The sequence below is a fragment of the Eurosta solidaginis genome, chromosome 1 (assembly GCF_040869045.1).
Source record: "Eurosta solidaginis isolate ZX-2024a chromosome 1, ASM4086904v1, whole genome shotgun sequence".
Classification (NCBI taxonomy): domain Eukaryota; kingdom Metazoa; phylum Arthropoda; class Insecta; order Diptera; family Tephritidae; genus Eurosta; species Eurosta solidaginis.
The window spans coordinates 375,518,079-375,529,006 of record NC_090319.1 but is presented as its reverse complement, the minus strand read 5'-3'; the positions used below and the strand labels follow the sequence as shown (position 1 = coordinate 375,529,006).

Below are 10,928 nucleotides of genomic sequence, written 5' to 3'. Positions count from 1 at the left end.
TAGTAAAATTTTACTTTGGCAACTCTGATAAAATGCAAGCGCACACTGGTTTTATGTATACATACTATAGTATAGAGATATATTAGTTTCTTTATTCACGCAAATGCTAAATAACTTGAGAATATTGGTAGAATAAAATATAAAAGTTGTATTGTCCCTCTTCATTTACTTTCTTTTTAAATTAAATTCACTTCGATAATTCTTTCCGACACAATTCCTCTTTAGTAATTCGGCATATGAACTTCTGTGGGTGCTCAATGGAGTACTACAGTGAAAGTACTTTGGAAAATACTCTCACGTATGTACTCTATGGAATACTCATGAACAAAGCGAGAGTGGGATCAACTTCTCCTCTCCTAGGATATCGCAATATTAATTGGAGCACATTTTTTGTATGAATACAGATTAGTTTTGGAGCACTCCTAAAGTAGTATTCCTTACACTATTTATGGAGTACTCGCATTTTTTGAGGGCCGGGCAACAACAAAAACGAAAACACATATTTGGCAGTTTATATACTGAATTTTTCGGACGAATAGAGAAAGTATTGATTTAAAATATGAACCATACCCGCCACTAGGATCGGTAGGCCAACCAAGTTTAGCGTTTCGAAGAAAATTTCAACATTCATTCCACCATTTGAAGTCAGAAAATATAATTAATTTGGAGCAGTGGCGCTCATCATGATCTTACTGAAGTCTTTTTTTGCTTTGGTCGGTCTTGACTTAAGTATATTTGCTTCATCATATGATTTCAAATGGCATCTGAAATGCCTCCTAATAAGCTCATATACAGTTCATATTCTGCTTCTTACATCACCCTTTACCGCGTCATTTATGCACCTTATTGGTCGTATAACTCAATTATGAGCTATTATATGATATTCATGAATCAAAAGTTAATGGCTTGAGAAGGAATGCGGCCACGCCGAAAGTTAATCAAAACAAGTAAGGACGGGTATGTCTTCGGCCGAAAACTTCATACCTTTTATGAATGGGGCTGAACAATAATATTATCCCATTCGTAATCTCCAAATAATCGGGTGTATAAGATACGAAATATATAACATACCCACAAATCACACAAGCGATTTTAAGGTTCATGCACATTATACGACGCGACATGTACCCCTCAAAAAATGCGAGTACTCTATAAATAGTAAGAACTACTACTTTAGGAGTATAGGAGTGCTCCAAAACTAATCTGTATTCATACAAAAAATGTGCTCCAATTAACATTGCGATGTCCTAGGAGAGGAGTAGGTGATCCCACTCTCGCTTTGTTCATGAGTATTCCATAAAGTACATACGTGAGAGTACTTTCCAAAGTACTTTCACTGTAGTACTCCATGGAGCACCCACAGAGGATCATATGCCAAAGTACTAAAGAGGAATTGTGTCGGAAAGAATTATCGGAGTGAATTTAATTTAAAATGAAAGTAAATGAAGAGGGACAATACAACTTTTATATTTTATACTACCAATATTCTTATGTTATTTAGCATTTGCGTGAAAAAAGAAACTAATATATCTCTATACTATAGTACGCTTCAAAAAACGCGAGTACTCCATAAATGGTGTAAGGAATACTCCTTTAGGAGTAAATTTTATTATCAGTTATTTGTATGCAATATTTTACTTTTGGCAACTCTGTTCGATCGTCATCGTGTAATGATCGGTTGATGGTGGTCCGCAAACGCATTGCAAAGGAGGATTGTTAGAGTGCTAAATAGAACACGCAATCCAACAATTTGTGCAGGGTAGCGACAAAATACTCTTTGCATGTATTCTTATGGAGCCATGCACATCTAGCGACATTTTTTGTCGGAACGTGTCGCTACATGTCGCGGCGTATAATGTGCATGAACCTTTGAAGATAAAATATAAGATAAAAAAAGGTATGTACTTTGTGTGAGGATGCAAAATTTCACGTTCTTTGTGGTTTGCACGAAAAAACTATGACCACAAATCACCTGTTTCAACAATATATCACGTAAGCGTAAGCTTTTTAATGAAATTTAATGAAATTTGATGCTTCTAGCCGTAAAAAAGGGGCAAAATTGACAGTCTATATGGGGTTCATAATATATATACCATCCCCCTCTCTATGATTTTTTCAGACAACAATATATGCTATATACGTAAGCATTCGTTGTAATTTGAAGCCTCTAGCTCTTAAAATGGGGCAGTAATTACGAGAGTGAAGCCGTGTGTAGAAGTCCACGAAAGTGGGGAAAGCTTCTGACCGCCATTCACCTGGGAATGTCCAGAGCGGTTCTTTTGCATGCGGTTCAAGCAGTTCACTACTGCCGGTCGTTTGCGGCCAAGTATCCTCTGGGTAAACGGATGTTTAGCGGTGAGCTAATGTGAGAGGGCGACAACCTGGCTAGGCCACTCTGACATAATCGCTTTAAGGGCTAGCTGGAGGAGATCTCATCGACAGCGTCTGTACACTTCAAGGTGCGGCAGCAAGCGGGCGTCTGTCTTGGAGCAAGCGGCTCGCTATATAAACGTGCAAGTAATATTTTCACCCCCGCTGGGCGGGTTGTGCGCTGGGCTTGGGACCCGCCACGTAAAACCATACTCCAATGAAATATAACAACAGGCCTCGGATAAATACACTCTCTATTGATGACGACCATGGCAAACGTTTGAAGGACAATGAATTGAGGGCATGCACCTGGAACGTCCGCTCCCTGAATGGGATTGGTGCAGATGCCCGGCTGGTTGATGTCCTCGTCAAAGCAAAATCTGACATCACCGCCATCCAAGAAATGCGTTGGACGAAGCAAGGAAGAAAGAAGATAAAAATTTGTGACATCTATTGGAGTGGCCATACGAATTAAGCGCAGTTTCGGCGTCGGATTCGTGTTGGGAGAGAGACTTTAGCTGTCATCCGGTGGCAAAATCCTGAGCCAGATAAATAATTTTCCATGTAAATGCAACAACAACGATTTGAGCTAGATAAATCCAGATAGAAGTCTGGTTCAATTTGTGAGCCAGATAATTTGTTAATTACTTCTTTTTAGGTTGGCAACGCGGCCTTTAATATACCTACTTTTTCAAAAATAGATGTCGCTGCTTAGCCTTTCGCCGTATGAGTTAAATGAAAAACAGCGGCGACATAATATAACATTTCACGTGTGCGAAAATTTCACGACATCTGCTTCTCAAGTCTCCTAATGATCCAGAGCATTCCCGTGAGAATTGAGCGTGAGCCGGAGCTGTAAAACTCACTGAAAGACGGCATTTGTTGCCAAGTGCTGGCGTTCACGCCTGTGGACGAGCGACTCGCCGCTATCCGAATAAAAGCGAAATTTTTTAAATATATTTTTCATCTGCGCCCATGCGCCGACAGAGGAGAAAGACGACGAGGTGAAAAACACTTTTTATGAACAATTAGAACGCACATACGAGCGCTGCCCCCGGCATGATATAAAAGTCGCGCTTGGCGACTTTAACGCCAGGGTGGGCAAAGAAGGTGTTTTTGGCCCTACAGTCGGAAAGTTCAGCCTGCACAATGAAACTTTTCCTAACGGACTGAGGCTGATTGACTTTGCCGATGCTCGAAATATGGTCATATCCAGCACGAGGTTCATGCATAAAAAGATACATCAAGCTACATGGCTGTCTCCTGATCGAAATATTCGCAATCAGATCGATCACGCTGTGATAGACGGACGGCATGCCTCCAGTGTTTTAGATGTGCGCACGATCCGAGGACCTAACATCGACTCGGACCATTATCTCGTTGCAGCCAAAACACGCACCCGCCTCAACACGGCTAAAACCAAAGAACAAAAAAGACACAAGGAAAGATAGACGTTGAAAAGCTTCAATCACAACAGACTGCCAATGATTTCGCAACTCGACTCTCACACCTGCTCTCTGAGGGCACAACTCATCCTGAAGGAATACAGAAGCAGTGGTAGCATATCTCCAAAGCACTTCGTACTGCCGCCGAGGAAAAAATTGGTTACCGGCGGCCACGAAAAAACAACTGGTACGATGAAGAATGCCGCGTTGCAACCGAAAGAAAAGACGCTGCCTACAGGGCTACGTTAAAAGCGGGCGCGACAGGAAGAGTGTGTGAACGCTATCGTGAGTTGAAAAGGGAAGCGAGACGCCTTTTCAGGAAGAAAAAAGCAGAAGCAGAAAGGCGTGAGTGCGAGGAGCTTGAGCTGCTAGGCACCAGGAATAACGCCCGAAAATTTTACCAAAAAATACGGCGACAGACGAAAGGTTTTAAGACCGGGGCAAACTCATGTAGGAACGAAAACGGCGACCTTGTAACTGATGTCCAGAGAGTGCTTAGATTATGGAGGGAACACTTCTCTGCTCTCCTAAATGGAGGCAGCAATTCACCGCGCAGAGATGAAGGACCCGATCCCGCAATCGATGATGATATAAGTCCCCCGCCCGATTATGACGAAGTTAGAATAGAAATAACCAGATTGAAAAACTACACGCCGTGGGCGCTGATGGATTGCCTGCGGAGCCATTCAAGTACGGCGGAAAGAAGTTGGTAAGGGGCATGCAGCAGCTTCTTAGCAAAATATGGGCGGACGAGTGCATGCCCGACGGTTGGAATGTTGTTGTTGTTGTGGTAGCGATAAGGTTGCTCCCCGAAGGCTTTGGGGAGTGTTATTGATGTAATGGCCCTTTGCCGGATACAGATCCGGTACGCTCCGGTACCACAGCACCATTAAGGTGCTAGCCCGAACATTTCGGGAACGATTTATGTGGCCACATTAAACCTTCAGGCCATTCCCTCCCTCCCCACCCCCAAGTTCCATGAGGAGCTTGGGGTCGCCAGAGCCTCCTCTGTTAGTGAAACAGGATTCGCCGCGGATAGGTGAGATTGACTATTGGGTTTGGAGAAGCTATATATTGCGCTGGCAACCTGAAGGGTTGCGCTACACAGCCCCTTGAATCTAGTATTTTAGCCGCCACTTACGACAGGCATACCTACCGCGGGAATATTCTGACCCCCTAACCCGCTGGGGTTGGAATCTAAGTGTTCTTTGCCCAGTCCACAAGAAGGGGATACTACAAAATGCACCAAGTATCGTAGAATCAGCCTTCTTAATATCGCATATAAGGTCCTTTCAAGTGTATTGTGCGAAATATTGAAGCCCACCGTGAACCGGCTGATTGGATCTTATCAGTGCGGCTTCATACCTGGTAAATCTACCATCGACCAGATTTTAACAATGCGCCAAATCTTGGAAAAAACCCGTGAAAAGAGAATCGACACACATCACCTCTTCGTCGCACGAAAACGAGCTGCCTATATGCCGCTATGTCTGAATTTGGTTTCCCGGAAAACTTAAGGACCTCTCCGAGCCGTTCGAAACTAAACGAGGTTTCAGACAGGGTGACCACCTATCGTGCGATTTCTTTAAGTTGATGCTGGAGAAAATTATATCAAAGAGGATAGATATCTATCCTCTTTGCTATATATACGAGAAGAGTTCGTGATATTTTTGTACACGAGTTGTGATAAATAGATGTCACTGCTGAGGTCGAAGGTCGAATAATTCGTATTCGATCTGGCATCACGTTTTAAGTGCTGCCAAATCATTCATTTTATCATCCTTTTTGATCATATATTTATCCCCTTTGCTTTGACCGCATTTTAACAGCTGAGCGATGTGGATTGTTGCTTTTAAATTTTTTTGTTATTATTCCAATTGCCTGTATAACCTTTTGAAAACGCCGACTTTCTTGCTTTTTCCAGTAACAAATATATATATTTGAATTTGCAATTATTAGAACTTCTTATACCTGAATGTTAAGGAATATATTGCGGAGTATATGGAGTAAGTTAGACAAAATATCAGAGCCAAGGTGTTTACGTCTAATGAATAATTCAGAGGAGGTGATGATGAAATTGTAAATTATTACAAATGTACTTACATACATTAGAAAACATGTTTCGATTTTTCCAATATGAAATGTTTCTGTAAAAGATACTACCAACAAAAAAGAAGGGAGCGAACGACGGCATAGCATAGAAGCAAAGAGGAAGTGCTCCCAATGTGCATTCGAAAGATACATTTTGGCGCATTTCTCCGATTTTCATTTGTGCAGGGCGCGCGATAAGTCTACAATTTCAATAGAAAGCAAATTCATTCATTTTTTTTAATACAGTGCAAATACGTTTATTATTTTATAATTGTGCGTATATATTTCCAGCACTGTTTTATTTATTTATTTTGATTTTAATTAATTTTATTTTATTTTAGCGCGTCCATTGTCTACAATGATAAGCCAAAATTCAATAAAAGCCGCATTACCTAAATATGGCGTAGGCACACAACCATTCACCGTGTTAATAGAGGGCAATATTGGCAGCGGAAAGACGACATTTATAGAGCATTTCAGAAAATTCGAAGACAAAGTCTGTTGTATTGCGGAGCCTGTGGAAAAATGGCGAAATTTCAAAGGACACAATATGTTGGTTAGTTAGAATAGCGCAACTAATTTAATTGCAGACTACTGTACTGCAGTGTTTTATACAATTTTAGGAATTGATGTATGTCGATCCGGAACGTTGGGCTATGCCCTTTCAATCTTATGTAATGCTGACAATGCTGGAGAGTCATACGCAGCTGACGGATAAGCCTATTAAGATAATGGAGCGCTCTTTGTACAGCGCGAAGTAAGATTTAAACACTTTAATATTTTTTATTACAATTAACACCGGTTTAACTATCTAAAGATATTGCTTCGTTGAGAATTTGCGCAAGAGCGGCTTCATACAAGACTGCATGTATGAAATATTAAAGGAATGGTACAACTATGTTGAAGAAATCGCACATATTCGGGCTGATTTAATAGGTAAGGGGGCAAATTGTTTCTTAATACTAATTACTACCAAGCTAAGTATTCCCTGCTTTATAACTTATGAATATGGAATAATTTATTAACTTTGAGGAGATTAAATGATGACTTGTGTGAGCTCCTGCTCAGAAAGTATTCCTATTGGCACTCGTTTTTGAAAAGAAAAGAAGTGAAGGAAAACTTGAACTCATTTGCTTCGCCCCATCCAATAGGTGCGACCAATCACAAATTGTCATCAATTTTCTCTAACGGGAGTCCAAAGAAACTTGCCATTACAACAGGGGTGGACCATAATGGGAGGCGTGTTAGAAGCGTTGGTTCCACAATACAGTTAAAGAGATGGTTGATGTCCTGTGGGGACACATTGCAAGCAGGACATATGTTTTGCATGTCGAAGTTGATTCTGGACAGGCAAGGATTTAGTCTGTTACAGTGTGTGCGTTCCTCTTCTGCAAATTTAGGGTATTGTTCTTTGAGTACAGGATTCACTGGGCGATTCAGTTAAAATAAACTTCTGGTAAAACTACGGACTCATTCAGTATTTGTTGTTGTTGTATTAACGACAAACCTCGTGTTCCAATGACACGTGAACCAGATACGGATAGTGATTTAACATGCAAATTCAACAACAATGTGATCCATATGGCATGCTAAATTTCTATCCGTATCTGGTTCACGTGTCATTGGAACACGAGGAAGGACATTATGTTTGCTCCTCGTATTTATGTTGTGAGTTTGCTCAACTAATGCTATATTTTTATTTAAATACTCAGGTACATTTCCATGTTTGATATTAAATATGAATTTCATGGAGTGGAAAAAAATCTTTTGTTTCACATTAAGGTGCTAGCCCGACCATCTCGGGAACGATTTATGTGGCCCCATTAAACCTTCAGGCCATTCCCTCCCTCCCCATCCCCAAGTTCCATGAGGAGCTTGGGGTCGCCAGAGCCTCTCGTGTGTTAGTGAAACAGGATTCGCCGCGGATAGGTGAGGTTGACAATTGGGTTCGGAGAAGCTATATATTGCGCTGGCAACCTGAAGGGTTGCGATACACAGCCCCTTGAATCTGGTATTTTATTCGCCTCTTACGACAGGTATACCTAACGCGGGTATATTCTGATCTCCTAACCCCCTGGGCAGGGGAAGTGTCATCGATGTTGATGGTCCTTTGCCGGATATAGATCCGGTACGTTCCGGTAACAAAGCAACATTAAGGTACTAGCCCTTATGGACCGGCCAGTTCAACCTAACCGAACCTCTACACAGAATGTGAATTGGCCCCATGAATAGAGATAACAGGTTGTTGATTTGAACCAGATCATACATAGTTATTCCATATTCGTAAGTTTCCTAAATGAAGAAAGGCCCTAACACTTTATTTAATTTTTCAGTTTATTTACGAACAACACCTGAAGTAGTATATGAGCGTATACGAAAACGTGCGCGCTCAGAAGAGACATGCGTGCCTTATGAGTATATCAAACACTTACATGAACTTCATGAAAATTGGTTAATACACAAACGTGTAGGTTGTAATATTAAGGTAAATTGCACAATAAAACTTAAATTAAGAAATAATGTTTATGTTAAATAATACAAAATTTGCTTTAGGTATTAGAAATCGAAGCCGATTTAGATTTGTCCGAAATTGATCGCGAATATAAACGCTCAGAGAGCGTAATTACTGCATCAATGCAACAACAGAGACCTGCAGTGTCGTCATCTCCGAGCAAGTGTTCGGATTTTTTAGGATAAATGATGTAAGAAAATGCTTCTATAACAATTTAACGATTAAATATTTTAGTTAACTATACTAGAATTTTAAGATATATTTTTGACCAAAAAGCTTCTTTCCTATTACAAAATAAGTTTAGCAAAAGTTCTCTAATATAATTTGTAAAATGATATAACAAAATCTTTATATTTTAATATTATTATTAGACAATATACGTATTTTAATTATGTGCATTTAAGGATAACTATAGTGATAAATATATAATCTCAGTATGAATAAATAAGGGTGTGACTTGTATAAATTTTGGATAACAATATGCGGTGGACGCCTACCAATAACATAACGGTATGGAAAAAGAAAAATGTCCTCAGAGACATACAATGATAAATACACGAAACTCGCAGTAGCGCAGAGCAATATTCCCAGAAGAACTGGCGTCACTCTGACGCAACTTCCAACTGGATACTGTGTTAGATTAAACTCTTATCCAGGATCAACCCAATGTATGTCCCGCTTGTGACGTGTCCCCACTAAAGTTTCAGCGGACTCCCCTTGGAGGATATTTATGACAATTTGTGAGTGGGATGGGAGGGACAGAAAACATTAAATGTAGTTTGACTGATATGATAGCCTTTGGTCGACAAAAAAACTAGAGTCGCTCCGGTACATAGAACCGGCTGTGTTGTGAAGGGACAATTTGTGAGTGATCGCACTTATTGAATGGGGCGAAACAATGCCGGATGGACTTGTTCGGATTTTCAATCACTGCAGCAGTACTAGGTTGAACTGGCCGGTCCATGAGGACCTCTTATAGACTGAATGAGTCAGTAGTGTTTGCCGCAGTACTCGAAACAAAAAAAATTCCCCGATTTTTTTATCTATTCAGATCTCTTCGGTCGTTGGAGTTGCAAAAAAGCACGTCCCATCGATGATTGCAGCGCCAAAGTACCACTTCAGTAATACCAAAAATACCATTTCGTTGGCTGAGTGTATTTGTTAAAATTTGATGGAAAACGCATACTATTTTGAAACGCAGCCGGGGCCGACCGAATGTTCTCCCACAATTGTCATATTAAAAAAATTAATAATAATATTACAAAACCCAATTTCAATTATTTAATAAATTATAAATTTAAAATAAATTTTATATAAATTTCATTTTAAATTTACAATTCCTGACTAGCACTGTAAAATAATTTACTAAATTGTTGTGCTAGGAAAATATCTAAATAGATAAATAAATAAGGATCCATAAATCTTTCCATAGTATTAGTGTTGGTCATGCACAAACAACCTTTATTTATTCTCAAACTTGTTTAAAATTATAAGCCATAATATTAGTGCTACTTATCGAATGTATTTTCGTTTTGCTTTACGAAAACTTTAACTTTGTTTAATTGGTGGTGGCCCATTCATCATTGGAGGTCGTATGCCTAGTGCACCTATTGGTGGTGGTGGGCCCATCATTGGACCCATAGGTCCCATCATTGGCGGTGGTCGCATACCCATCATTGGTGGTGGCATAGCACCATGTGGCCCCATCATCATTGGTGGCATTCCCGGACCGCCCGGCATAAGACCAGGACGTGGTGGCGGTCCCATATTAGGTGGTGGTATAGCAATGCCTGGATTTTGTGTAATTTTACCGGCCTTGAACGCTGCAGTGGTGGCATCAATTAGATGTTGTGCCTTTTCCTCCATCCATTTTTGATAGTAGAATTTGACGTTGTCTCTATGCTTACGGCCGGTGCAATGCGTTTTTCTAACAGACGGTGAATCGTGAGTCAAGTACGTATCACAATAGTCACAATAATATTTCGGCATTTTGCATTTATTTCAATTTATTTGGTTTATTAAACAAATTCGTTTATTTTATAACAATTAAGTGTTGAGTAGATTCCAGAAACAATACAACAAATATTGTGAAATACATGAAAACTGGAGCTACTTCACAACAGAGTTGTATTTAAAAGCAGTTTATGTTAAGGCCACGTCACATAAACAGTTTTTCATATTTATGGAGACCGGCAGATCGGGGGACACTGGCGCCATCTGGCATAAAAGCAAAGAGGTTAGATATACGTTATGTTTATTTTATATATTTATTTATATGTTTATTTAAAACCTACAAAAAAACTTGAATAACGAAAACGAATTTCAAAAAAAATTCGCAGTTTTTAAAAGTCTTGATGTAAACTTACGAATGTTTAGTCAATAATTTTGAACTACAAACTTATTCCAGTTGTAGTAAATAAAGAACAGCTGAAGTCTTTGGAAAATTCGCATTGGTTTTTTTAACAGCTCTTTTTCGAAGGCTGATTTTGGTCTTTCTTCCATACAAGCGT

At 39.8% G+C, this 10,928-nt stretch overlaps 2 protein-coding genes across 3 annotated transcripts; one reads left to right on the top strand and one right to left on the bottom strand.

The window, feature by feature from the left end:
• Positions 1-5,660: 5,660 nt before the first annotated feature.
• On the top strand, positions 5,661-8,866 carry dnk (deoxynucleoside kinase). 2 transcript variants are annotated; one of them, XM_067775428.1, is made up of 6 exons: positions 5,661-5,821; positions 6,248-6,462; positions 6,530-6,663; positions 6,724-6,842; positions 8,240-8,391; positions 8,460-8,866. In XM_067775428.1, exons 1-6 carry the CDS (start codon positions 5,791-5,793, stop codon positions 8,601-8,603), a joined length of 795 nt encoding a protein of 264 aa, XP_067631529.1. In that variant the 5' UTR covers positions 5,661-5,790; the 3' UTR covers positions 8,604-8,866. The 2 variants fall into 2 exon arrangements, with proteins under 2 accessions (XP_067631529.1, XP_067631539.1); XM_067775438.1 differs by lacking the exon at positions 5,661-5,821 and adding an exon at positions 5,885-6,179.
• A 975-nt stretch (positions 8,867-9,841) lies between these two features.
• Positions 9,842-10,522, bottom strand: LOC137245187 (U1 small nuclear ribonucleoprotein C-like). The gene has a single exon (XM_067775451.1). It carries the CDS (start codon positions 10,405-10,407, stop codon positions 9,967-9,969), a length of 441 nt encoding a protein of 146 aa, XP_067631552.1. The 5' UTR covers positions 10,408-10,522; the 3' UTR covers positions 9,842-9,966.
• Positions 10,523-10,928: the final 406 nt, after the last annotated feature.

Coding starts and splice junctions, on each gene's coding strand:
- dnk (XM_067775428.1), top strand. CDS start 5,791: ATGTTAAGGAATATATTGCGGAGTATATGGA. Junction 6,463..6,529: donor TCAAAGGACACAATATGTTG/GTTAGTTAGAAT, acceptor ATACAATTTTAG/GAATTGATGTATGTCGATCC. Junction 6,664..6,723: donor CGCTCTTTGTACAGCGCGAA/GTAAGATTTAAA, acceptor AACTATCTAAAG/ATATTGCTTCGTTGAGAATT.
- LOC137245187 (XM_067775451.1), bottom strand. CDS start 10,407: ATGCCGAAATATTATTGTGACTATTGTGATACGTACTTGACTCACGAT.